General features: G+C 49.7%; 2 protein-coding genes across 4 annotated transcripts; both read left to right on the top strand.

The window, feature by feature from the left end:
• The first annotated feature begins 8,572 nt into the window (after window positions 1-8,572).
• Window positions 8,573-21,209, top strand: PRPS1 (phosphoribosyl pyrophosphate synthetase 1). Of its 3 annotated transcripts, none has more exons than XM_074914836.1 (7): window positions 8,573-9,140; window positions 11,839-12,040; window positions 12,366-12,464; window positions 14,265-14,389; window positions 16,072-16,245; window positions 16,923-17,082; window positions 19,143-21,209. In XM_074914836.1, exons 1-7 carry the CDS (start codon window positions 9,019-9,021, stop codon window positions 19,233-19,235), a joined length of 975 nt encoding a protein of 324 aa, XP_074770937.1. In that variant the 5' UTR covers window positions 8,573-9,018; the 3' UTR covers window positions 19,236-21,209. The 3 variants fall into 3 exon arrangements, with proteins under 3 accessions (XP_074770937.1, XP_074770938.1, XP_074770936.1); XM_074914837.1 differs by having other exon boundaries at window positions 8,574-9,140; window positions 11,839-12,031; XM_074914835.1 differs by having other exon boundaries at window positions 8,850-9,140; window positions 11,839-12,022.
• A 4,209-nt stretch (window positions 21,210-25,418) lies between these two features.
• Window positions 25,419-26,798, top strand: LOC141964579 (thymosin beta-15A homolog). Its single transcript, XM_074915148.1, has 3 exons — window positions 25,419-25,502; window positions 25,829-25,933; window positions 26,298-26,798. The coding sequence occupies exons 2-3, from the start codon at window positions 25,834-25,836 to the stop codon at window positions 26,333-26,335; spliced, it is 138 nt and encodes a 45-aa protein (XP_074771249.1). The 5' UTR covers window positions 25,419-25,502; window positions 25,829-25,833; the 3' UTR covers window positions 26,336-26,798.
• Window positions 26,799-27,289: the final 491 nt, after the last annotated feature.

Genomic DNA, 27,289 nt, shown 5'->3' with positions numbered 1-27,289 from the left:
ATACACAAATTTATGTCTTGTTTTACAAACAAGAAAGATTAAATATATTAATCTTAATATCCAAACTAGCATTTTTGTCTTTTTTTAAGAACTTGGTAGAAGTGTGGCTATTCTTAGCCATATAAAACACTGTTCATAAGCAAACCCCCTATTTTTGTTGCTATAGAAATGCATGTGTCTCCGTACTGAAAGGACACAGCTTAAGGACTCTACAATGTCGCTGGACTCCACAGCAGTTAAGTACAAGGCTATGAAGGAAGCTATGAAGCAGCAAAAATGCAGGTTTGAAATTAACTGTTTGACTTGGCCCAGTTTTATGTTGTTAATGGGCATTTTGGCTTAATTCCCCTCTGGGAGGGGAACGCCCCAGCAGCACTCACCCCGTCACCGCTGGTGCTGGGCACTGCGGCCATGCGCACAGGGGAACGTGTGGTCCTCCTGGTGCTTCAGGACACCCTCCTGCCCCTAAAGCAGGGGAGAGCAGAGACATGCTTTAACCCCTCCTCTGTTAGCAAACGCCTGCCTGTTCCCTTCTGGCTGAGCCAAGCTGAGCACTCACTGACCAGATCCAGTGCGCGTTTCCAGCCAGGTCGCAGCCTCTGCCTGGCATTTGTGCTTCTGCCTGGGCAGAGGTGATGGCGTGTGACCGGCCGTCAGTGGCCTGATGCTTCTGCTGCCCTGTGGGACTGCTCTCGTGTGTCTGCAGGGGAAAGCCTAGCAAAAGCATAATGCCAGTTCCAGGGAGAAACCTAAGCAAGGCAAACAGTTTCTTAGCTACAGATGTTTTCAACATCCCGTTCCCTCTGGGGACACATTTTGCCTGGCACAATGAACTGCTCTCTGTTTATCAGGGAGGAAGGCATTGATGTGTGCCCTCTATGTCCCCCAAAGCCTCCAGGAACTATAAAAGCTAAGTCTAATAAAGATCCAACACAAAAAAACTTAGGAACTGGGTCATTCTCTGTACGGGGGTTGAATGTGTTGTCTAAAGCAAAGGCAGCAGCAGTTGAGACTCACACACATTCTGTGTGCCTCCAGGCTTGTTATTTTAATCTGCATCACACCATTTCCCGTGGTGAACCAACTAACGATGACACTGTATGGGACAAACCCTACCTATTTATAAAGCTGGGTATGGATCCAAAAAAATGGAAAAGCCAAGAGGTTTTCAAACAACCCCCAGAGCCTGAAAGTGTTATTGACAGCAGGCAGTTTAATCAGGTTCAGAGTCGATGCTTAGTACCATCTAGTGGACAATCAGCACCTCGTCAGAAAGGAATTATTTCTTCACAGCACACTGTTATTATTTGTACAGCGGTGGCATTGGTGCTCCAGGATCAATCAAATGTCCCTGTGTGAAGGGAGGAGCTCTATGGGTAGTACCCAAGAAGGATGATGAAGCCCTGCCTTTACTATTGCTGTACTCATCTTTTAGGTGCTGCCCCTGCGCCCTCACTCTGTTGGGCACTTGTAAATACTCTTAAATGATCCAGGTAAAACGTTGTTGTTGATGGTTTTGACCCATAGATTTTTAAAAAAAACCTGAATCTCAGTTACACAGCACAGAGAATTAAAAGCAAATTTTTTTTTTTTTAAATCTAGTTCCCATTTCACTGTCCTACCTGTGGACTGCCTTGTTCTCATTTAGCATCAGCATCTCTTCAGAGCAAAGCGACTGTCCCCCAGCAAGTTAAAGCAAAGTGTATGGTTCTCAGAAAATGACAATACTGTTCAGGATGAATCAATTTTTTTTTCATCCCCTGCCTCCAGAGCAACCTGCCAGAGCGTGGCAGGTTGTGTTCGCCTGTCCTTTAGCACCCTCTCAGAGCAGTGCCAGCTGTGTCTGCCCTTCTCATACTGACTTCACCCTGAGATTTCTGCCGTAGCATTACAGCTGGTGCAGATTTCCTCCATGGCCTTCATTGCTCAGCCACAACACGCATTCAGGACCATATGATGTTGCTGCACTCCCATAGTCTGCTCCCTCCTTTAATTTTCTCTAAATTATGTCTACTCCCAAGGAGTCATCATCACGGCTCTATCCATATGGATAGAAAAGGAACAAAAATTGGGCCATCACTGGTCCCTCTAGTACATGTGAGAAAAACAGAAGATCTGGCTTTCAGGGGTTAAAGTGTCAAAAGCAGGAGCTGGAAAATAAGCAGACCTCAAGCAGTAGTCCCAAGATAGGTTTGGATAAAATTGCTTGTGTCTCTGTGGACTTTGCTGGTCATTGTCAGCTGGAGACGAGAACTGGGCACCATGGTTTAAAGCACTTTGAACTCTAATCCCCATGGCGTAGCGGCTGCATTCTCCTGTCGGGATTTCCATCCTCTCCAAGGTCCTGGCAACACTACACAGGAATCACAGCAGGCCCAGATACAACAGCACGGTGAGCTGAATAGCTGGGACCCACTGCTGCTTTCATCATGCCCAAGGGAGCTGACAGTTGAATAGAAACGAGTAATGTCTAAATTTTATCCTCATTTAAAGCACAGTGTCTGGATTCCTGTGTAAAACATCCTAACAAATTCCTCGCTTAGGCAGACACTGTGGAGCCAGCTGGGATGCCCATGGCTTTAGTTGGACATGGGAGAAGTCTGCCAGGGAAGACAGGTATCTCAGCTTATTTATATTGCCCAACTTTATTTAATATATATGATAACAGTCTGTACACATGATAGGAAAATACTATACAAAAAGGTTTTTGTGTCAGGCTGTGCAATTCCATGTCAGGACATGAGCAGATGAGGAACCTGCCCATGTCTCATCCCACTGCAGCTGCCACAACAACCTTCCAGCCCCGCTGGGATTGGTGCCCCTTACTGTTACCTAACCCCCAGCTACAGCGTGAAGATGAAGGGTGTTTTCTGCAGCTGGACTCTAAAGCCATTAAAAAGCAAACACGCTGTGTTCAAAGCAGCAGAAATCCCAGTGCTGCCTCTCTGAGGTTTGTTGCACATGCCAAGGGCTGGGGAGAGAGATGAAAGGGCTGGGAATGTGCACCAGGTCTACACACACAGTCCAGGGCACTTTATAACACTCCACTAAATCCCACTTTCAAAAAGCAGTTTGGAAATACTCCTGAATCTAATGAATGTTCTCATCTAGCTAGAGCAACAGGACTCCATCCTCATAACTGGGCTCCTTAGAAAGGGACAGTAAAAATACTAAGTAGAAAGATAAGGAACACAAAGAGACCCGTCAGGATCTCTTAAAGACCTTTTCATCCCTAAGTCTGTATTGTTTCTGGTGGATACTTGAAAATACCATTTATTTCCCAAAGTTTTCTTCTTTTCCTGACCAATGGTGTGCTTTTTTCCTGGTGGATGTGCTCTGGTTCAGCTATGTCCTGTGTAACTGGTAGCATTTACAGTGCCATGGGTAAGCTTCATTCCTAAATACATTTCATCGGACCCAGCAAGATGCCTGGGATAAAGTGACTGACCCTCTCTACAGAGGAGAGAGTCGGGGGTTCTGGTAGAGTCAGTAAATACTCAAACCAAGATGGTTCTTACTGCATTTGAGTGGCTTTGAGTAGCAGAGAGAGGATTTATCTAAAACTAAGCTCTGCAAAACAAACGATAGAGACAGAGAAGGGGGCAGAGAGCAAGCAGCCAGAACTTCTCCCACAGGTGATGGCTGATTTTCCTACTCGCACACAGAAAAGCCTCGGGCCTCTCAAGTGTTGGGGGAGAGTCGGGAGGAGAGTGAAATCCAGAAGGTCCAACGCTGGGCATGCAGCCCCCTGCACCCCACGGCCCTTTCCAGCCTCTCAGCCCTCTGACGCTTTAAATTTGTCCGAGCCCCTTCTTCCCTTTCGGCCTCCCACCGCTTCTTGCCCTCCCACTCCCTCTCGCCCTCACACCCCTCCGAGGCCTCCCGCCCCTCTCCGGCTTCGACTTTTCTTTCGGCCGCGGGCGCTCTGACCAATCGCAGGTCGGACAGTCCGACACTGACCAATCGCAGGCCTCACCCTGCCCTATGCCCCGCCTTCTGGCGGGGCTCGCGAGCGGCCGGCGGGGCAGGCAGACACACCCCCTGACCACGCCCACCGCCCTTCGCGCCATTGGGGCGGGCAGAGCCCCGCCCCCGCCCTCCACGGAGCCAATGGGAAGCGCCCCGAGGCGTGTCCGTGGGCGCGGGGAGCCTATAAAGGTCCCGCGCGGGGGCGGGAAGGGGTAAGATGGCGGGGCGGAGGCGGGACCTGCGTCTGCGCTCGCTGTGCCGCGTCCCCGCACCCCTTCTCCGCCTCCCCCCCCTTTTTGACCCCTGTGTTCCTTTCACCTCTATTTTTCCCTTGGCCTTCCCTCCTCCTTTTCGGGCTTAACTTTTTCTCAGCCTCTACTTTCCTGTTCATCCTCCCGCCCCTTCTCCACCTTTTCTTTCTGCCTCCCACCCCTTTTTAGCCTCAGCTTTTTTTCTGGCTTACACTTTTCTTCCAGTCGCCAAGGCAAAGGGCAGAGCCGTGTGTTACTCCTATCAAGTGCCATTCATTAACAGAACTGGCTGCGAGGCAATGCAGTCACACGGCGACAAACAGAAAAAACAACCCTCAGCTTTCCTGCGTGGAAACGTGTCCTTGATTAAGTGGCCGGTGGTAACTGAGGGGCAACTGTATGCAGGAATGTGCCAAGAGAGGGACTAGGGCTACTTGTCTTGATTGACACCACCATGAAATTTGATGGTGTTGATGCACTGCTTAAAGCTTCCTGGAAAATATATTCTCAGGCCATGAAACAGAAAGGTATTTCTGATTAAATGCATCACCATAGAATCGGGTAAATAAAATTAATTTATTGTCATTTGTGTGCTTTCAGGTTCTCCTTAGTTTGACAGTAATTTACGTCACAATTTCCAAAACAGGAGGGAACACAACAGCTCTGGGTATGATCAGTTCTTGCTTGTCTGCAGCAGATTGGAAGTAGATAAATGTATTATGTTTGCTTTCAGAATGAGGCAAGCTAACTGGAATTAGGTGCTTTGATTCTGGATACAAGTGTCCACACAAGAACTGAGATAATCCAATGTGCTTTCACGTCCAAACTTCACTTTGGCTGTGATCATTTTCCTGACTGTCCTTTGACAGACAACCTGACTCACAGGCCAATGGTTTTCAGGCATGCAGTGTCTCCCTTCATCCCATTTAGGCCAAGAACCAGATAAACATTTTCCTCTTCAAAGCTGGTTCTCTGTGTCCCTTCAGTTAATGGCAATGCAAGCTGCTAAGAGACAAGCCATGGCTGGGGAACCTCATGAGCAAGCTTTTTGGCTTTGTTTAACTAAGACTTTGATGCATTAATAGCTTCCCAATCAAACCTCTGAGATTATCGTGTTCTAAGAGCTTGGCTAGCAACTGATAAATCGTTAAGGGAGGTGGACTTTTGTACTCATAACCAAAGTGCTGTCTAACCTACAAAGTTGTGGTAGCTGAAACACTGAAAGGGAGCAGGGATTTTCCTTAGATGGCACTTGTGGCCATTTAACTGCTGTGAGCAGTGCCAGGCAGCAAGACAGAGCTGGAGAGACAAAGCAGCCACAGCACCCAGCCCCTGGCTCTGTTTGCCTTGGAGGAAAAGGTGTCATCCACCAGCAGCTCCGCAAAATCGTCCCTCCTGGGAGGCAGCTTCTGCTGGCTCACAGGGGGTCCTGAAAGCACACTTGGCCTTTAGATCAGAAAGTCAAAAAAAAAAAGTCTTAGATTTTATACATGAAAGGTTTCCAGTCCCTGGTTTACAGGATTAAGTATCAAATTTGATCTTTTGTCAGATTTGTCACTCCTGCAAATCCCATCTCTGTGATCCTGGGAATCTGACAGAATCTGAGGAAACTGATACACATGCTACTTCAAAAGTCCTGTGTAGAGGAAACTCATAGTTCATCAATGAGAGGCATAATTTGCATGTTTTAATATACCTTCTGCTGCCTTCAGCCTCAGGTTCCCAGTGCCTGGTACATGAAAAACTGGGAGAGGACAGGATCGTTGGAGCACAGAAGACACTCATTCTGCATTCAAGAGCAGGGGGGGAAAAGTCTGAATTTAAACCAAGACGGAAGCAAATGGTTCAAAACTAGAAACAAATATTTTGGGGACTGGAAAGAAGTTACTATCCATCTGCCAAATTCTACAAACTGCAATAGAAACAACAAACCTTCTGTAGCCTGCGTTTTGCAGGAAGAGGAGGCCTTGAAGTTATTTTTAGACTACATAGCTTTATCACTGAAAATTATGTACAGAACAGCCATTGCAAACTTCCAATTATCCCAAACTATTATTTGAAAAAAAACCTGCGTGAACTGTGAAAGGCCACAAAATTGCCATATTTTTTTAGGTGTCCTCCAGACAAAAGTACAGGAGTCATTATTAGAGTATGGTTACAGTGATGTGGATTTGGTGCAAGAATATGGCTGCTAGAAATTTGGGAGGTATCCACAAATCCCATCACTTGAACCACCAGGTAGGCATCTGGCACTGAAGTTTACTTCTGTGTTATTAAGATGAGCAATGTTTAGCAACAAATCAGAAGCGAAGGGCTGTATTCTTCCTTTCCTATTCCTTGGATTTTCTGTATGTCACAGCATTTCACAAGCTCCTACAGTTATACCGAAAAAGTGGAAATTACCATATATTGGTAATTTCCAGTTCCCATCAGTGGTAAGTATGGGAATGAATATCTATTTTAATCCAGATGAATTCCAAGTTTAATGACACCCTACAAAGGGTTATAGTAAACCTCCTCAAAGTACAATTTTGTACTGGCCTTTGGGGAGAGTGACAGCAACACTTTGGGCCAGGATAGTTGCAAGAGGAAAGAAATAAAATGTGGTGAGCCTCTGTGAATTGTGGACTATATCTTCTGGTTGAATTGTCAAGGACTCAAAGCAAATTCATTGCAGAAAATTGGTATCTATGAGACAGTCAAGTAAAACAAACAGGAATTACACTACTGCATGCAAATTTTGAATAATGTGTTTGTGGCTTGTTTTGTATATTTAAAAACCTTTAAACACAATGTTTATATTTGCAAAAGCTAAATTAATCTGAATAATATAATCACATACAGGCTGAAAGTTCACAGGAGACTAATTGCAGAGTTAGGTACAAAACCCTGATTATAAATGTAAAAAATCCCTCAGAAATTAAACTAAATGGCCTGTTAAAATAGAACCCACATGGGTTTTAACAATGACCCAGAAAAGAACACCTCTGTATTTGCAGTTCACAGTATCCACCACAATTATGTTTTTTTTCATTTCAAGACATGGCCAAAGGCTACTTCCAACATTGAATAGCAAAGTATTGCTGCAAATTGTGAGGATGAGTGCAGAAAATGCTGATTACAGCTATCATGATATTTTTTCTCATCGAGTTTGCAGTGAGACCAGTCATACTGGCTATGTATCCGAGAAGTCAACGCACAGAAAACCCGCTACCATCGTTTCACTTTTGAAATGGGATCAATTCATGATTCAGCCAAAGGAAAAGGGACCGAGCACAGCATGCTCGAAGGGCAAAGAAAATTAGTATTTTTGTAGACTAGAAGTCTGCAAGGCAAAAAAGCAACTAGTTTACCTTCAAGTGAAGAAGGTCTATCCTTCAAAAATGAAAACCATTCTCTAAGTTGATAATATGAACACATCGTCCCACCCAACCTTTGAAGCAACTATCTGGGGACCAGCCCCAACTGCTGGGCTTGGCACAGCCAGCCTGGGCACGGCTGATCAGGCAGCAGAGCTCCCGTTTCCCCTCCTGCCCTTGACTCTGCGCAGCCTTCAGCTGAGGCGCCCGGGCTTCTGTTTGTGCCGGGAAAGCTACAGTTTCTCTCCCTGAGAACATATTTGCTGTGGAAATCAGAGCGAAACGTGAACTGGTGGGGGCCCAGCCCGCGGCAGGGCATTGCCGTGCCTGGCGCCCCGCAGGCCGTTACCTCACAACCCGGGGCTTTGCTTGCGGGTAGCCGGAGCCGAGCCTGGGCCGGGGGAGCCGCACCGCGTGGGGCTGCGGACACGAGGCCGCCGGACCCCGAGTCACTCGTGGCGGTGTGAGGCCGCCGTGGCGAGGCGGCGGCCCTGCGCAGTGGGGCTGCCCGGAGGTGCCCCGGCGCCGGGTGCCGCAGCAGCTGCCCGGCAAAGCGACGCCTCTGCGGCGTGACACGGCGGGACAGCGGCCGGGCAAGGTGATCCCCGTGCAGCCCACCGCCGGGGTGCTGCGGGGCGCCGCGGTACTGCAGCCCGCCGAGCGGACGCCTGCTTGGCGCAGGGCAGGCCCCGGCGGCCCGCGGCGGCGAAGGACGGAGGCAGCGGGCGCCCGCACGCCGGCATGCTGAGGTAACCCCCGCCCCGCCGCCGCGGGGCTCCTCACCCACCGGGGGCGGAGGCCGGCGGGGGGCGCGGCGGGGGGCGCAGGCGCGGCGCCCTGCGGCGAGAACGGGGCCATCTCCCTTCCCGGGGCGCCCTGAGGGACGGAGCCATCATGGCGGGTGGGGGGGGCGGCTGCCAATCACACGACCAACAAACCCCCTCCATTCCTCCCCCCCCCCCCATCTCCCCTGGCCACGTGGGGCAGGGCGGTCGGCCAGCTCCGGCCGCGGGCGCTCTGACCAATCGTAGGCCGGACGGCCAGACACTGACCAATCGCAGGCCTCCCCCTGCCCTATGCCCCACCCCCTGGCGGGGCTCGGAAGCGGACCATTGTGGCGGCGGCCGGCGGGGCAGGCGGAGACACCCCGGCCACGCCCACCGCCCTTCGCGCCATTGGGGCGGGTAGCGTCCCGCCCCCGGCCGCCACGGAGCCAATGGGAAGCGCCCCGAGGCGTGTCCGTGGGCGCGAGGAGCCTATAAAGGTCCCGCGCGGCGGGCGGGAAGGGGTAAGATGGCGGAGTAGGGGCGGGTCGGTGTGGCCGCGCTCGCTGTGTCGCGTCCCCGCGCAGGAGGCGGGCAGGTCCCCGCGCGGCAGCTGGTCGCGCTGTGAGGCGGAGCGAGGAGGAGGAGGAGGAGGAGGAGGGGAGCGGCGCCATCATGCCCAACATCAAGATCTTCAGCGGGAGCTCGCACCAGGACCTGTCCCAGAAGATCGCCGACCGCCTGGGCCTGGAGCTGGGCAAGGTGGTCACCAAGAAGTTCAGCAACCAGGAGACATGGTGAGGCGGCGGCGGGGCCGCACTACAGCTTCCGGCGGGCCGCGGGCCGCCGTGGCGCTGGGCTCCGCGCGGCCGCCGCGCGGGGGCTGCTGGGATTTGTAGTGCGCGGCGCGGGGCGGGCCCGCGGGAGGGAGCGGCGGGTCGAGCTGGGCCGCGCTGGGAGACCTCCGCTGGGAGCCGACGCGCCGGGCCCGGGCCCTGCCGGGCCGGCCATGTTCAGCGCATCCCGCCCTTCCGCTGCGGGAGGTCGCTTCGTGGCCCCCGGACAGGGCTGCGGCCGGGGCCCGCTCTCCCGCGGGCGTCCTTCAGCCAAGGGGCCGCCGTGCAGCGCCGCTTGAGCAGCTCCCTGCGCGGGGCCGGCGCGGTGATGGGGCCGCTGGGCGCCGGGCCTGGGTTTATCGAGTGCGGGGTGAGACAACTGGCCCGGTAACGCGTGACACCCCGGGAAGCGGCGCAGCCCCGGGGGGCGGGCGGGGTAAGGCCGGAGTTGCGGTGCTCTCCGGGGAACTCCTGGCGGCGGTGAGCCGCGGCCTGGGCGGCCGCACGGCCCCAGCAATGCCTCTAGCGGCCTCCGCTGAAAGGCGCCTGTCTCCCACGCGGGCAGTGCCGCCGTGTGCTGAGCTTCCGACGGGTGGCTGGCATGGCTTCACCGCCCCCGGGGCTGCGGGGCTCCCACACGTGGAGGAGAGGGTTTGTGTTACCTGGCCGCTATGGCACAGGTTGGAGCGGGACCCCCCACCCCCCAAAAAAACCTGAGGAGCCGCTAATGGGAATGTATCTCCCGGGTCATCACCGCCACTGATTAGCCTCTTCCATGCTTGGTCTGGACTGTGATGACTTGAGGCTTGACAGTGCTTAGGGTGTAGCTGATGCCTTTAAACTACCCCCGAAGAGCATCAAGAGTCTTAATGGCATAGATAAAACTGCTCAGGAAGGATCAGAGGCTGACACCACCTTGCAGTGATGCAGTTGCAGTCTGTGTTCCCCCCCAAGCTCTGACACCTAAGTCTTGTTTTCTGTCTCTATGCTTTACAAGTCTTGCTGCCATCCTGCTTGAAGAAGCTAAAAGAACGGAGAGGCTAGAAGTTCCTCAAAGCTCTTAAAGCTTGGTTTAGAGAAGTACACTATGCATGTATACACAGCACAGTATAACACAAAGAACCTTGAAGGTTTGCTCCAACCCATTCCTTTCATCTGGCGACAGTAGTTTTTTCCAGGAAAATCCAGGATGTGCACGTGGCTTAGAATATTATGTTTCTATTGCATGGGTATTGATTGTAACTGAAAACTTAAGAGGCAGTACAAAGAGTTGTAGAAAGAATCTGTTTGGTTTGCAGCTGTTGCCATAGTACTGTTCTCATTGCTGTTTAACTGCTTTTATCCATCCAGTTGGCTAGCCAGCAGGTTCTTACGTCTACAGGTAATGTGACTTTAAGACCTAATAGACGTCTTATTTACCCCAATAAACTGGTAGCAGATGCTTCCCAGAAAGAGTAAGTTTAACAGAATTCACCCTTTTGTACAATATATGTCTTGAATCAGCTTAATATCAGACTGTTAGTAAGTACAGCTGGAGATGCTATTTGTATGCTAACTACTGTTAGTTCAGACACCTAGCAAAAAGTTCTCATGCTGGCTGAAATTCTTCATGAGAGATTGGTGTATGCTGTAAGTCAGTGTGCAGTGAAGCTGACAGCAGTTTCCTGATGGATATTGAGCAGTAAGACTATACCTAGCGGTCATCAAAAACATGTTGAAGAGGGGAGGAAGATCAGAATGAAATATTAAAATTAGGAATCTACCCTAAGGTGCTCTATAAATGGAGCCATTAGGAGTGGTTGGGTGATTGCTTATTTTTCTACTTGTTGCTAGAGTCTGTGGCAGCAATTTGCAGAGTGGGTGAATATCTCCAGTGTAAGAAGAAAGAAACTGTGGAAGAGTGTTGTCTTCAGAAGACTGACTTCTGTTCCTTCCAAATCTGTGGCAGACTTATCTAAACTGAAATGTTGGAAGTACTTAGTAGTTAATCTGTTCCTACAAAAGGCCTTACGCAGCATTGCCCTGTGTGAAACCTCAAACCTAAGACTACTGCGTTCTTTCCAACTCTGCCTCTGGTGCAGGTGTCTTGGTACATGTGCTGAAGCTGGCAGTTTGCTGCTGGCAAACAGGACCTTTGGCTTGTATTCAGTCTCTTCATCAGCAGGGATTAGTGTGCATTACATCCAGGAGGAAATTAACCCCAAAAGCCTTTCCAAAGTGAAATGCTGGAGGGCTTCTCTGTTCAAGCCAGTGAATAGCTGTTATGACTCTAAATAACCAGCTGCAGCATAGCTTCTGGGAGAAGTTTGGCTCAGCTTCCTTTGTACACTGCTGCTTTTAGCTGAGGGGTTGTACTTCTGATTCAGGGGGAAGGCGGCCTGTTGAGGGATGTTAATGTGCTCAGCTTGGGCTGAAATCAAGAATACACGCTGAATGCTTTTAGCACTACTGACGGAACCATTAAATTTGATCAGTGAGTGATGCAAAATAGTTACTGAGCAAATAAGCAACAGTGTGCCGGCTCAACACACTTGATTGTAGGACACTGTCACCCACAGGCCTTTGGGAATGCAATCCCTTGGTTGCTCTGCAGGCATATGTAATGGCTGCATTTAAATTTGTATTTGGATACAACTCTCTTTTCCTCCTGTGTTCCCAGTGTGGAAATAGGTGAGAGTGTACGCGGGGAGGATGTCTACATTGTGCAGAGTGGCTGTGGTGAAATCAATGACAATCTGATGGAGCTCCTTATCATGATTAATGCCTGTAAGATTGCCTCAGCCAGCAGAGTCACAGCTGTCATACCTTGCTTCCCCTATGCTCGGCAGGACAAAAAGGACAAGGTAAGGGATGTGGTAAAGGTTTCTGCTGGGAAGATGAATGCGCACCTTGAAAGTCCTGACTGCTGGACAGGGATTAGATGAGGTTGAATATGTGGAGAAGGAGATAAAACTTATTTTAATTTCTTTAAACCTCAAGGCATTGGTCTGCATATTCATCTTTTCATAAAGATCTAGTTCTTCTTGAAAATACACCAAGCTGTAATCAGCAGCTGATGAAAAGATGCAATGTTAATGAGTACTCCTTTTAGTAACTGTTTGTGAATCATTGCCTAGAAGTGGAAGACTGACATCTTGATGAATGAGTTGAACTTGTCTTAAATACTGGGTTTTTTTCCTGTACTAGAGTCGAGCTCCAATCTCTGCCAAGCTGGTTGCAAACATGCTGTCTGTGGCAGGTGCAGATCATATAATCACCATGGACCTGCATGCATCTCAGATTCAGGTAGGAGCTAAAACTGGGGAAGTACCTGCTCCCATCTGGGCCTCTTCACTGCCTTGCAGGCTTCCCAGTGATCTGCTTTTTTCAGACACAGCAGTGATGAGGACTTGGGAACGCAGGAGTAGAAGGGACTTGTAGAATCAGTCAGAAGAGGATGGGGAGATGGGTAACAGGTTCATCTGTAAATGAAATTATAGCTGTTCTTGATCAGACTAAGCACACTGAGTCCTGTGTAAATGAATGTTGGACTAGTAAATGATCTGTGCAGCTTTATTGCCATGCAGTGACACTGTGTTCCTAACTGGTCCTTTGAGGAATTTGAGATGGAGAATGGTTTCATCAAGGGTTTTCTTAAATATTGAGTAGAGCTTTCTGATATTTACTGAATTGTCAGAGGGGAGAGCAGTGCTCTCTTTGACACAGTGGCTGATAGTCCTGCTGCCCTGAGGTTAGCTCTGCCTCTGGGTGTACCAGCACAGCTGCTTGTGAGGGTTCAGCTGTCAGGACAGTGATCTGTGCTCAGTGATAGCTTGCTGCAGACAAGATGGGCAATCCCACTTGTATCCATTTGGTGCCACCCTTCCACACAAGTTGGCTTTGGTTCTATCTCAGGCTGCTGGTGAAAGTTTTTCATGGGTTTTGCTGTCTTAGTGAACAGATTTGTGTAAGAGAAGTGGCAAGAGTGTATACCAGGGAGAGGAGGGACAGAAAGGTGTTAAATGATCAGTCCTGTTTCTTCTCACCTTGAGCAAGTGTTCTGAGACCAAGAAACCCAACTCAGTGCAACTGAGTGTGACAGAGGGGACGTTGTCTGTTGTATTGCTGCAAGCACTTTGAATTCGAAGGGTAAGATACCTACTGCCTGGTGAACTAGGTGGGTTGGCTGTCACTTGAACAGTTGAAAATGCAGCCATTCACACTTCCATATAATTTCTTCCAGTTTAATTTGCCCAGAAATACTGTGTCTTGGCTGGACAAAATCTAGGGGAGCACAGCTGAGAAGACTTTCAGAAAGATCACAAAATGAAAGAACAGAGCCCAAGGGGTATACCTCTTCCCTAAGAGGCTTGAAGTTGTGATGTGCTGTAGAGTTGACCCTTTACCAACAGCAGTGGTGAGATTCAAGTGAATAGTTGCATTTGTGTATACAAGCTTCCAGCACCTGGCTGGTTTCAGCCTGGCTCTTGTAGTTGCTGGGTTGCTGAGTGCAGAAGGAACAATGGTAGGAAGGATCTGCCACCCCTATACCTTGAAACATTCCTCTAGAGTAGCTGCCCCCACTCTCCTGTGTATTACTGCTTGACCAGGATTAACTTCTGGCTTTTAGTGGTTGTTGAGGTTTACCTGGAGGAATCTGCTGGGTCACAGTAAAGCTGTGGAACCAGCTGCATTAGTTTAAAAACAAATGTTATTGAAGCCTTTTTCATAGGTTTCCTGTAGATGCAGACAGTGTAGGTAATGAGCTTTAAAGATTGGCTATGTAAATGGGCAGGTAGCTGCTTTGAAAATGAGCATTTGATGTTGGTTTTCTGCACCCCCTCAGGATAGAACTAGTTCCACGTTGTGAAGGTGTCAGATGTGAAGTGTTACTTACGGTACTAAACTATTTCTGACTCTGGAGACTTCTTACGTTACTGTTCTGTGTATCCCAAAGGCTACTGCCCTTGCATTAAGGAAAGTAGAAAGGAAAGCTAAAAGCTGTGGAAAGGCAGTGGCTGCATGCCTGATCATATAGAAGGCTTCTTCCAACTGTTTTTAGAATGTGACCTTCAGCTACATCTGTTCCTGTCGTCTTCCTTGCAGGGTTTTTTTGATATCCCTGTTGATAACTTATATGCTGAGCCTGCTGTACTGAAATGGATCAAAGAGAATATTGCAGAGTGGAAGAACTGCACCATTGTTTCACCAGATGCTGGTGGAGCCAAGAGGTAAGCTGTCAGACAGCTAGCTTGAGGTGGTGCTCCTACAGCTATTTGAATTCCTGAGACTGCTTGTGACCTTATTCTGAAGACACACGTTCCCCCTGCCAGCCTGCCTTCTGTAAGGCAGTCTGTGGCACTTAGTGAAGAGTGGTCAGATATTCTTCCTAGGGAATGTTTAGGTTTCTTGAGCTACCTGGAAAATGAAATAGCTTCTGGAGCTACAGCTGCACAGGTAGGAATTGCACAAGTACTACATCCCTTGGACTAGAACAACTTTTTGTAGAAGGGTGATTACACAAGTTGAAGGAAGGAATTATGTAGGTCTTACCCCTATGCCATGACAAGGTTATCACTGCTGGTTAATGATACATTTTTATCCAGACCGTTTTCTTTGCAGTATTAAGCTTAGTCTGTTGATGCATTTTCTTATTTTATTACTCTTGATTTGAATGCCTAGCTGGGATTTAAGCCTGCTGCTACTCTTCCTTTTCCCTGAGAGCAAGGAAGATAGATGGTTCCTTTCCAAAATGCAACAGCATATGTTACAGAACATTTGTACTTTGATAGTCTGACAATCTCCCATCTTTCTGCAGATAAACATGCCAGTTTGTGGGCAGTTCAGAATGTTCTCAGGTGCTTATTAGGGGAAACCAGGCTGTTGTATAAGGGCTACATGTGAACAGCAAAGGGAGGCAGATGTATTCTTTAATCCAGGACTGTCACACCAGAATGTTGGTGTGCTGACCTGATTCACATTAAGCAATCTGTGAGAAACAGCCAAGAGATACTTCTGTAATTCACTGCATGTCTTCCTGTAGCTTTGTTGGACAAGACCTTTTATATATTCAGCTACTTCTGTAGCTTGTTGCATAATGCAATATACGAAATGCCAAGCTATGATCTGACTCCTGAAAAAACATCTTCAGAAGCCACTTAATACTGAAATGTGTTGATCTCAACTGGTGCAATATTTTATGGAGATACTGCAGAACTAAATACTTCAGTAAACAGATGAGTTTAACAATCTTGTGTAGGATTCCCAAGGTGATGCTAGGATCCTGCTCATCTCAAGTGCAGAATTTTAGGGGCATGTGTATTTTGCTCCTTCTCACTCTTAATGCTTTTAAACTCTTTACTGTTCTTCAGTATCAATATATAAAGTTTAGGTCCCCCTAGTAAGGTTTTCCTGTGGTCACTTTAACCAAGGTAAATGTGAGGTGGTGGACTTGGATTTCTTGGATGTGTACTCCTGCCATGGTCCTTGTGCCAGCACTTGTACACATGACAACGGAATGCTTGTATGAGTTCAGGTAGATTCCTGTTGTAGCACAACTTAAGCCTTTCCAGTGTAGTGTTAGAAAGATTACAACTTCCCAAGCATTCTGATCACTTAAGTTTGCCAAACTTGCTGGTTAAGGATTGTTTTGAGCTTTAAGTACAAATTAATTTACAGTGGTCAGGATGAAAGACTGTTTTATCTTAATCTGATTGCTGTCATCAAGAGAGATTAGATCAGAGATTGCTTGAAGGGAAATTAAGGTAGCAGAGTGTCTTCTATTAGTTGCTTGGGAGCAGTAACAGATGTAGTGACAGCTTTTCTTACTGCAGTGGCAGTTTGCAGTTTTGAGAGATTCGATTGAAGCTGCTGTGTGGAGTTAAGTGTTGTTTGGAAACTGTTCTCTCTTCAGAGTGACCTCCATTGCAGATCGATTGAATGTAGACTTCGCCCTCATTCATAAAGAGCGCAAGAAGGCCAACGAAGTGGATCGCATGGTGCTGGTGGGTGATGTGAAGGACAGAGTGGCCATTCTGGTAGATGACATGGCAGACACGTGTGGTACCATCTGTCATGCTGCGGACAAGTGAGTAGGGCTGACTTGATTCTTTCCTAAATCAGAAACCTACTGTTAGTGAACGCTGTAATGAGTTAATCAGGTGATTTGCATGTCAGACTTCACAAAGTAACATAGAGTTTCTTGATTATTTATCTCATGTCATACAAAATAAGTAAAAAGCCTAGTTAAAATTCTCACAGTGGGAATAGTTAGAAGACTGTAGTGTGTGTCTTGAAAAATAACTTGTGTTGAAAGTATATGTTCCACTAGACCATCATTGACTGTGCTGTCTGGTCACACATCTGAATTTTTATTGGAAGTAAAATTTTCAAGCTTTGTTATCTTTAAAGCCTTCTACACTAGAAATGCCAGCATGTGCAGCTCTGTGTTAAATATCTGCTACTTTGTGTTGGCAGAAATCACAGAAGGCGATTTGTATTATCTAATTCAAATGTCCCAGGGCTAAGAACAATATTTTTTTCAATGTATACTTTGCTTGTGGCAGATCTAATGGTACTTGTTGAACTCTTTTTTTTTTTTTTTTTTTCCCCCAAATCACAGTGGACTGGAAGGGGGAATCAAAGGTAGCTTGTCCCCTAAGCATATAGTATTGTCTCCTTTAATGCTTACCATATGCCCTGCATTAACATCAGTTTAATACTTGCTAAGAATTTCTCATCCTTCTCTGTTTTCCTGCCTTGTAGGCTTGTGTCAGCTGGAGCCACCAAAGTTTATGCCATCTTAACTCACGGGATCTTTTCTGGGCCAGCAATTTCTCGGATCAACAATGCCTGTTTTGAGGCAGTTGTAGTCACAAACACAATACCCCAGGAGGACAAGATGAAGCAGTGCCCTAAAATCCAGGTGAGCATCTGCTTTCTCTTGTCACTCCTGGGGCAGCAGCACTTGTCTTTCCTCCTGTTAGTGAGAAAAGCCCATAATTCTGTCTAGTGCTTACAGCAGTTTAATGGGTACTGGAATCACTGGTGGTGTTGACTAGTTCTCTTGTTCCTGTTGCTGTGGAAAAACAGACCTGTTACACTGATAAAAAGAAGCTTCTAATCCAGCTCATCTTAAACAGTTAATTTCAGTAAACTTTTTTTCAGGGCTTGTTTTATTTAGATCACTGACCTAGTGGGGCTGTGAGTAAGTAAGCAGTTGTATCTGTGCTTTGGAGAAGCAATATGCTGATGGCATATAATGCTGAGGCAGAAGTAGGTGGGAATTCTGAAGTTGGTAATGCCAGCTTCATTTGTGTATCTATCACCTAATGCCCAGCCCTTGAGGCAGAGTGTCCCTTCCTTCTGTGAAGCAAAGCAGGCCTGGTCTGGTGATGGTGAATGCTTCATATCTGGTCGTATCAGCAGTGCAGGTGAGCTGGAGAGGGAGTGCAGTCTTGCCCCACAGACATGTCTTGCTGGTTTGACTAAGAGCAGTTGACACAGCTCCACAGCACCATGTTCAGATACTTGCCAAATATAAACAAAAAACACCTTGCTGTCCACGTGACAGCTAAAAGCTGATCTCGTCATGCTCACTCTGTCTTGGGTTTTCCATTTGGAAAAAAGTACTGGGGCATTTTGTTTCCCAAGCTGAGGATGACTTTCCTGGAAGAAAAAAACTGGCTGCACAACTTGAGCTAGGCAGAGCTTGAGGATTTCCTGTGTTAATGGACAGCTGAAAGTTGCAGTTTTACCTGATGGTTCAGGGACAATAGGTCCATCAGAAGCTTCATGTACTGCTATAGCGTACACACTGCCAAGGGCATCCTCAGTACTAGCTTCACAGCACAGAGACATAAGGCACAGGTAGCTGGAGAAGTTCTGGAAAGTGAATGGCACTGTCAGACCTAGCTAGTACTGTGATGTAAGTGTAGCGGGTTTCCCAGTACTGGGGTTCTGGTGAAAAGGGAATTCAACTGGTTGAAGCTGCAGTGAACTTTAATCTGCTTTTGGAAGTCAGTTTAAGCTGATTGCAAACTATCGGGTTGTGTTTTTTCAGTGCTAACTTCTGGATGATATTCCTGCCACTGAGCACATCTAAAAGATGCCTGATGCTTCAGACTTCTTTCCAAGCTCCACACTACAAAATGTTAAACTGATAATCAGTATGTAAATAGCTGTAGCCAGAGATTGCAGTGGAGTAGTTTTTCAGGCTCTCACTTAACACCTCACTTTTTCACTAACATCTGATGTTCAGTGTTAAGAAATACGGAACTAAAGGATTTGTTTTAAGTCTCATGCTCTGTCTGCTTTGCAGCTCCTAAGTTTTTCTTTCCTTAGAAGGCAAACTACCCAGAAGAAGAAAAATGCTCAATTTGGATTTCACTTAGTTTTCTTTAATGCACCATGAACATGGTGCTTCTTATTGAGACTGCATATATCAAAATGCTTTAGCTGCTGGGATTCAGAGCTACAGTTTTACTGAGACTTGATTTTTTTTTTTTCTTTCCCTCCTGTTAAGTGGCTTACCCCACCAGGTGGAGCCAGCACAGTGACTCCTGCTGAGCTGCAGTACAGTAGCTTTATCTTTATTAGACTGCTAGCAGGGATGGTAAAGCCTCATGACTCAAGGGAAGTGATCTGATCTTGATTTAGACTCCCCTAACTTCTCTGCAACCTACACAAAGTGAATAAGATACTGCTAGGGTAAACAGTCTGAGCTGAGGGAGTCTCAGCAAAAAAAGATGACTGTCATCCTGACAAAAATGAACAGTGAAATAATTTCTGTAGTGCTACATGTAGAATATCTTGAGAATTTTATGTCATTAAATGAGTCCTGTGTAGAAGTTGTTTATCTGCATCTGCCATGTTACAAATTTGGGTGGTGTGTTTACCCTTTAAGTTCTTCCTAACTTACCATCCATTTCTTCAGGCTTGATGTCTTTTTTTCAGTGACGCTGATGCATCTTTCTTCCCCTCCAGGTGATCGACATCTCAATGATCCTTGCAGAGGCCATCAGGAGGACTCATAATGGGGAATCTGTCTCCTACCTATTCAGCCATGTCCCTTTATAACAGATGCCAGCTGCTGCTTGTATGGCTTTTTTTAAAACCAAAAGTTGTTCAGCTTGTTGTAAAGTTCAGTAGAAGACTCTGCTTGTTCCAGTGCAGTTCTCCACAGCTCCTCCTGCTTAAGTCAGGCTTACTGTCTCTAATCCCAACACTGGGAGGCTGGCGGGGGAAGTTCATCTCTGTAACACTCCAACTCCACCAGCAACCCTGTGCATTGGGGTTCATCAGTAGTATTGACTCAGTTCTGCTGATCTGTGGAGAACGGGACTGACACATGGCAAACTGCCACAATTATTCTGACGGGGGGTGGAGGGGTGGGAGAGGGATTGTCTGTGGGCAGGGTTAGATGATCTGGCATGTGCACCCTAATTTGGGAAGTAGAGCTCCCTAGGATGTGTTGTTCTGGATCTGCAGCAAGAGCCTGAGAGACTGCTGGCTGTCTTACCACTCTATACCTGACAGAAGCCCCTGAAGAGCGATGGGAAAGGCTTGTATCTTGGCCAAGCTTGACCCTGGGTGAAACCCTGGCTGGGAGGTGGTTCTGCTACAGCTTCCTCCCATCAAAGGAGATCAGTGTAGCTTGCAAACTTGAATTCATCTTAATGACTGATGAAATTAAATGTCCTTTAGCACGCTACACAGCAAAGTGAAGGTGAGAGCATAGTCTGTGTGGTACCACTTTGCTGTGTTAACTTAGTGGTGAAGGTGCACCCTGGACAAGCATTCTCCCTCTTATGTGGAGGACTCGGTGGTTGTGTGTTTTAGTTTCTAGTGTAGGCTAAAACCAGTTCCTCAATTTCACAGCTTAGTGTTAGCCTTGCTAGCGATTAGAGGACTGCTGTCATGTACTATAGCTGCACCTTGACTTGCTGTGCAAATCCCTGATCCTTTTTTTTTACCAGTACACTAGTACTAGTAAACTGAGCCTCTTTATCCTGTAATAGCTTGGTTGTTGCATCTAGCAAGTGCCTGCGCAGACACTGGGGTGACATGATACACAACAGCTTTGTGTCCAGCTGTCTTAGCCTCTCATTGCTTGCAATCCTGTTGTCCTGTAAGATACTGACATATTCTGGTTGCTTGTCCTGGTCAGTGTCTGCCTTGCGTTGAAAGCGTTACTCCTTACAAAAGGTCTTAAACCAAGGAGCATAGGAGCTTGCAGGACTACAAAACCTGAAGAAGCCCTTGGAGTGGGTCTGATGCTGCTAATGACTGCTTATGGCAATAGGTTGAAGAGGCTGGTGATACATAGTACTGGAACGCTGTAGATCTAACACCAACCTGACAGGCAGTGAAGTGCCTGAAAGAAAAATACCAAAACTAGAGCTGGCTGAGGCTCCTGGTTGTAACAAGTATCATCTGAAACTTGAATACATAATATAACTGTACCAGACAATCGTAAGGTAAACTGTTAAGTCTCTCCTGGACTCATACAGGATTATAGACCAAACTGGTGTATGCTCTGGTTTTTATAAGCACTCCTCTTTTACTTGTTTTTTTGAGCTGGAGGAAGGGAAAAAGGGAAAAGAAGGAACTTGAAATTACTTGCTAGAGTAACCAGCATGGCTTTGAGAGGCTAGGGGCTGGGGTGTAAGTGAAACTAACTGAAAAAAGACTTGGTTAAGATCTAGGGAAGTACTACTTTAGTTGTGCCTTTTACTGAAGACTTCTCTCCCTTTCTAGAACTTCTGTCCTGTGGCAATGTTAACACTTCTATTACAGTGTAGGTCTCTTTCTTTTTGTATAAGAATTGGTGTTTGTCTGGAAAGTGTGTGTCTCTTGCTTCTTTGCTTTGCATCCTGCACTGAGCTCTCCCAAGAGTGATTCCTGCCTCCTTCTATTGGAGCCCCTGCTGCTGCCCTGCCAATGCCCTGAGAGCCAAGAGCCAGGACATCGGAGCAGCAGCGTGAGGATTTTCAGCAGCATTTGTGTTTAAACTTAAGACCTGATGAAGGAATTAAACTTTTATTTAAAACCCATGGCCTCTGACTATAAGTGCTTCTAAAAACCCTACCAAGGTGATGTGCATCTTCTGAGTTGAGTCACTTACAGGGTAGATCATGGGGTAATGTTATTTGGAAGGTCATCTGGTTTAACCCTCTTGCAGCAGGGCTGACTGAGGTTCAGCTTGGCTGTGCTCACATGGCATGGAAGAAAAAGCTTGGGACCAAGCTACTTCTCTTGGTGACTAGTAGCTTTTGTCTGTATCTGATTTCCAGGACTTAATTGTTAGGTAGTGCAGTTTCTCTTGTACAGTTTAATTATATATCTGAGCAGATCTGTTCACATAATGTTCAGGTAGGGGGAAAACCTGAATAGTTTGGCAAGTATGAATGAAGAATTGCTAAGTATCTTCCACAGATGATCAGAGGCAGCAGGATTATGTCCTGAGAAGCACTTGTTCTAACTAAACTATGATCCTTTCCCATTGTGTATTGTAGACTGAGAAAGAATAAATGAAGTCAGAAGGATGAGATAATAGGTTTAGAGAAAGGTCTTTGGCTTTACAATAGACTTCCAGGCCTAGATTGAACATTGCTTGAAACACGACCATGGCCTCAGGTAGACTTTTACTGAGGATTACTACTGTCATTCATCTGTTAAAATGTATTTTGGTAGTGGTCAATAAGTGAACAAGGTATGAGAACTGTCCCAAGGAGGTAAAGCTCTTCTGCTCTGGAAACCTCCTTCAGATCAGAAGGGCTGGACACTTTACCAAAGTCTCTTCCCTAAATTAAAAAAATCTAATTACTGAACCTATTTGTAGGCAGGTCGTGACTGACTAGAAGTAACTGTTGTGCTATTAGAGCAAGTATGGCTGCCTTTAACATGTGTGTGTAGTATAATTAAAGCACTACTCTCCCTGTCCTGGACAGTCATGGATGTGGTACCAGGCAGCCGGGGGAAGGGCATCCCTTCACTGCAGTGTGGGCTGGCCGGGAACCAGCCCCTGAGGTGTGAACAGCAGAGCACCGAGTTCCTCTGGTGTCCTCCCAGGTTTGGGAGTGATGCAGGGATGCTCATCCCTTCGCCCGGGCAAGCTCAGCTCCAGCATCAGCCATGCTGTGAAGTGCTTGTGCTATCTTGAGCTACCTGGTGGAGTGGAGGTGGTATGGAGCGTTCCAGGTGCTCTGGAGGGGAATTATGTGGTGTCCTTAGGCTTTCTTCACAGCTGCTGAAGAAATACCATAGAAAGCAAGTCATTACTTCCCCAGGAGAAAATCCTAACTGAGCAATTTGCTGTGTTTTTGTAGTTGGAGTGCTGGAAGAGCAGCATGGCTACAGCAGCTTGCTGTGCCACAGTGGGCTGGAGTATGGCTGCAGGTGTGCAGATGCTGCTACTAATGCCAGTAGCTGTCTCATAATCTGTCTGCTGCCTGCTGTAAAAGCAGAGAGAATTCCTGCATTTTAGCCCAGCTCACCTGCCTGGGTAGCTGAAGCAAATGCTCAGGGTTGGGATGCCTTAAGCCACTGTGAAAGTGGGCTTGTTTGTGCTGCCTTGCAGGCAGCAGGACTCATCTGCTGTTTGGAGGAAGATGAGATACGTCTCAAACTGCTCTCACCAGTAGCTCCCTCCTGCTGCTTCTCCCTGTGCCTTACTGATGTACAGTTGATTTCTCACCTCCTAGTCAGTGTTTCTGCAATACAGAAAGCAGCAGCTTGCCTTGCTGCTGTTGGGCAGGGGGTAAATAGTGAGGGTTAACAGCCCTTCTCTGAACTTCAAGGAGCAGCAAAATCCACTGGAGGAATGAGCCCAGGTGTAAGATACAATAGAGTGCTGGCTGCCTTCCTGGGGTGCTCTGCTTCTGCCCTGGCAGAAGGAAAAGGGCCATGGCAGAAGGCCGGGGTTAAAAATGAACGGGGAAAATGTAAACTGGCCCTGTGGAATAGCAGAACTGGCTCACAGCTGGGCAGCAGTGGCTGAAGGGGGCTCAGGTCCTGGCTGGCTGCTGTGGTGTCCTGCCTGTCCCTGCAAGCAGGAGGCTGAAAAAAACCTCTGAGCAGATAGACAAAACCTGCCTACTCCTTCCTGTAGAAAAGAAAAAAGCATTCCTGGAAATGGCCATCAGCAAGGCTGTATCTGAGCCCTGACAGCCTTGTTCTGTGGGAGATTTAAAACTCATCTAAAATGGTTGGCAGGCATTCCTTGCTATTTCAGGTCAGGGCTGTTTCTGCTTTTCCCCTATCTGTTGATGTCTCAGTTCTTTTGTTATAAATTATTGAAAGCAGAAATACTAAAATGCATGAGAAAAGCAGACTGTGTGGTTAGGGGAGACTTTGCAAATTTGTCAGGTGGGAAAAAAGCTCTTGCTGGGATCGAGGCTCCTTGTTCTTTGTGCAGAATGGGTTTTCATTGCTCCCCAGTAGCAGCCTCACACCTTGCCTGTGGGAAATCCAGAGGGTCGGCCTTAGGGCTGCTCCGGTGTGCATTGTAAGAGCATGGTGGGTGCCTGCACAGCCGCAGCCGGCTCAGGGAAGAGGGAACTCCCCTTCCCCTGCCTGCACAGCCACCGTGATGGCTGTGTGCCCAGACAAAGACCCCGGCATTTCCCCAGCGCTGTAGGGCTGAGGAGATGCGACATGTCACACAGGGACTGTCCCTTGGCTGGGGTGGGCACAGGCGCTGCTGGGGAGGGGCTGTGCACGGGGAGGACGGGGACCAGGTCCTTTGGCACTTGCTGCCTCTACAGCAGGCTCTGCAGCATCCACAAAGGAGAAGTGTGTGGAGAGCAGGCGGGGAGAGAAGGGGAAGCTGCGGGGGGAGGCAGACACAGCTGGGGAGTAAACACATGATAAAACACTTGTCTGACTATTTGCATAAAGGCAAAAAGGATTTCCTGCGTTCATTTTGAAATCCGGGTGGGGTTTTTGTTTGCTTTTGGTTGTGCAGGAAAAATAAGCCTTTTCTCAGCTTGGGGTGGGCTTTTGTGGTGCTGGCTCTGCAGGGTGGGTTTGCAGGGCACTAGTGAAGCTGCTCCTGGCAATGGGGCACCCTCCAAACCTGGCCCTGCTGGGCAGCCGCGTGGATCAGAGCTGCTGTGGGAGCTGGCTGGCCTCTGCCTCTCCTCACCACGGCATGGGGACTGGGGGCTGTTTGCCATCTTCTCTCTGAGGAGCAACTCCATCTTAGGACATGGCCTTAGATGTTGGCCTTTGTCTTGTCTGCGTACACCAGTCACTGGCATTTCTTTAACTCGGAGCACCCCTCGGTGGCTGGAGCCGGAAGGTGCCTCAGTCCTCAGGGCCTGCTGCAGACGGCCACCTCCAGTCAAGACCTGCTGTCGCTGGAGAACACCAAGCCCCCCTCCCAAGATGGCAGCCTTCTGGTGAAAAAACAAAGCAAATGTTTCTTCAGGTGTGCTGGGGATTTTCTCTGCAAAATCTGCAACACAAGCCTGGAGAGAAACCCAGAGGCTGGCAGGGCAAGAGGAGGTGGAGGCAGGTGTGAGAGCTGCTGCAGTGCAGTGCTGCCCCTGGTGCGCTACAGCACCTTGCTGTGGCACCGGGGGCTCTGCAGGATGTTTCGGCAGGGCTGCCATGGGGGACAGGATGCCTTATGTTTTTGTTGGGTTTTTTTCCCTCATTCCCTTCAGCACCTACAGGACCCTACTAAGAGGCCTCTCGGGCATCCTGGCTCTCCAACCCCTCCCTGTCCTGGGGGCCAGCATGCAGGTGGCCCCTGGACCACCACTACCCTCCTTCTCCCCCCCAGCAGGGAGCAGACTGGCTGCCTCCACTTACACCCGGCTCTTCCCCCTCCCAGAGGCATTTTTTTCCACACGCACCCCAGGCCTGTGCCGGCCGCCTCCCGGGAGCGCGCTCTGCTTCTTGCCCCCCCCGCGCTGCTGCTGAGCTGACCGGATCCCCCACGGAGCGCTGTGGCTGGAGCCGCTCTGGCCGTGGGTTCCTATAGCGGGTAGCGCACTCGGACACCCCCATCCCCGGCGGGCCCCCCCCCCGGGGGCCCCCCCCGCCATCCCCGGCGGGTCCCTCCCCCCCCCGCCATCCCCGGCGGGTCCCCACCGCCATCCCCGCGGCCCCGCCCCTCGTCCCGCCGCGGGGCACGTCGGGAGCGGCAGTTCCCGCCGGGGGCCACGCGGCCGCGGCCGCCAGGGGGCGAACTACAGTTCCCAGCAGGCTGCGCGGCGACGGGCAGCCAATGGGGGCGCGGGCTGGGCGGCGGCCGGGGTATATAAGGCGCCGCCCCACACCGGCGCGCTCCAGCCTCACCTGGCAGCGGAGCGGCGCGGAGCGGGGCGGCGCGGAGCGGTACCGGGGCGGCGCCCGGGGCGGCGGCGGGCGGGCGTGGGCTGTGCCGCGGAGCGCGGCTGGAGCGAGGAGCGGCGCCCCCGGGCGCGGGGAGCTCCGGGAAGGGCGGGCGGCGGGAGCGGGGAGGTCTCCCCGCGGGGTGCGGGCGCCCAGGCGGTGTGGGGCTGCCCGGAGCCGGGCGGTGCCCGGGGCGGCGGCGCGCGCCCCGCCCTGCGCTATTGTCCGCGGCGGGAGGCGGGCGGGGGGCCGGGGCGGGCCGCCTTTGTCTGCCGATCCCCATCCTCGGGGACCTCGGCTGACCTCGGCGGGGGGGGCGGGTCTCGCAGGCAAAATGTGCGACAAGCCGGACCTCTCGGAGGTGGAGAAATTCGACAAGAAGAAGCTGAAGAAAACCAACACGGAGGAGAAGAACACGCTGCCCTCCAAGGAGAGTGAGTAGGGAGGGGCGGGCGGGGGCCGGTGTGCGGCCGGCGGCGCCGGGGTCCCCGGGGTCCCCGGGCGCGGATGGAGGCGGTTTGGGGCGGTGGGTCTGACCCTGCGGAACCCGCCGGGCGCCAGGCGAGGGGTCGGGGTGCGGCCCTCGGGGTGTCGCGTGTCGCCTCAGGGCGGGACGGCCCCGGCACAGCCGAAGGCAGGTGCCCAACTTGCTGTCACCTCTGTGTGTCGTCGCCCTCTTCCTTGAAGCGTCTTGTCAACCCCCGTGGGGTCAAGAGGCCGAGTGATGGCTCCGCAGCCTTCTCCAGCGGCTGCTCCCACAAAAGCCCCCCAGACTAACAGACCTCTCTTCTCTTGCAGCTATTGAGCAGGAGAAGGAATGCGTGAAGTCTTCCTAGAGTGAGATGGCCTGACAGGAAGAGCTACCGTTTAGATTTTTTTTTTTTGCTTTGAATTTTTTTTTTTTTTTTTTAATTTACATCATGTCCATGTACATGGATAGAAAACAGCTGCATCACTTAACCCACTGTCCCACCTTGCTGGCAGCTTTGGCCAAGGGGGGCAACAAAGCGTGGCCCCCTCCGTACATCGGCAGCCTGAGCCAGCCCCAGCTCTGCAGCTCAGTTGGCCCCCACTGACGGTGCTGACCCCGCTCCAATGCGTGGGGAGGGGGCCAAGGGCTGCAGAGGCTCCAGGCACGGACCCCGTCTGCCTGGGGGAGTGGGGGTCCAGCCTGTGCCCTGGCTCTGTCTCTCCCATACTCTTCACTGACAGTGTTCTGTATCCTCACTCACAGTTTTTTGTCTTCCTTGCGGAAAAAAAATGAGAAGTTTATTATAAAATAAAAAATGTAATGACCTATCTCTGGCTAGTGGCTTATTCCCTGGCGAAGGTTCCAGTTGCAGCCTGGCCTGCCCTAGGGGTGGGAAGGTCTCTGGTGCTGCGGCAGTTTGGTGTCGCTCAGGGGGCTACGTGGGGTGGTTCCCTGCAGCATGAGTCCAGCTTGGGGTTTCTGCAGGGCTTTAGTTCCTGGCAGCCTGGGGGAGCCCAGAGCAGGGAGCGTTGCTGGTGTGGGGCTGGGGGCTGCGTTCCACCAGCGATCCCGCTGCCATAGTGGTTTCTCGGTGCACCTTCACACAGGAGCCAACTTGGCCCTTTCTCCTGCCTCGGAGGTCAGTGTGTGCCCTGCCCAAAGCAGCGCTTGAGCTGGGCTGGCTCCTCACCCGCGGGGCTGGAGGTGCTTGTACTAGCAACCTGGGTGCTGGCCTGGGTCCCGCTGGCACGGTGGCCGGGCTGGCTCTGTCCACCCAGTGCTCAGCAGAGCTCTCCCCTCGCTGCCTGGCACAGCCCTT

Source organism: Athene noctua, chromosome 11 (genome assembly GCF_965140245.1).
Source record: "Athene noctua chromosome 11, bAthNoc1.hap1.1, whole genome shotgun sequence".
In the NCBI taxonomy this organism is placed as follows: domain Eukaryota; kingdom Metazoa; phylum Chordata; class Aves; order Strigiformes; family Strigidae; genus Athene; species Athene noctua.
Note: the sequence above shows the minus strand (reverse complement) of the source record. Positions and strands in the feature narration are given on the sequence as shown.

Excerpts from the sequence above, each read along its gene's own strand:
- PRPS1 (XM_074914836.1), top strand. The coding sequence starts at position 9,019 with ATGCCCAACATCAAGATCTTCAGCGGGAGCTCGCACCAGGACCTGTCC. Across the intron at positions 9,141-11,838 it reads TTCAGCAACCAGGAGACATG|TGTGGAAATAGGTGAGAGTG; the intron begins GTGAGGCGGCGG and ends CTGTGTTCCCAG. Across the intron at positions 14,390-16,071 it reads GATGCTGGTGGAGCCAAGAG|AGTGACCTCCATTGCAGATC; the intron begins GTAAGCTGTCAG and ends TTCTCTCTTCAG.
- LOC141964579 (XM_074915148.1), top strand. The coding sequence starts at position 25,834 with ATGTGCGACAAGCCGGACCTCTCGGAGGTGGAGAAATTCGACAAGAAG. Across the intron at positions 25,934-26,297 it reads CACGCTGCCCTCCAAGGAGA|CTATTGAGCAGGAGAAGGAA; the intron begins GTGAGTAGGGAG and ends CTTCTCTTGCAG.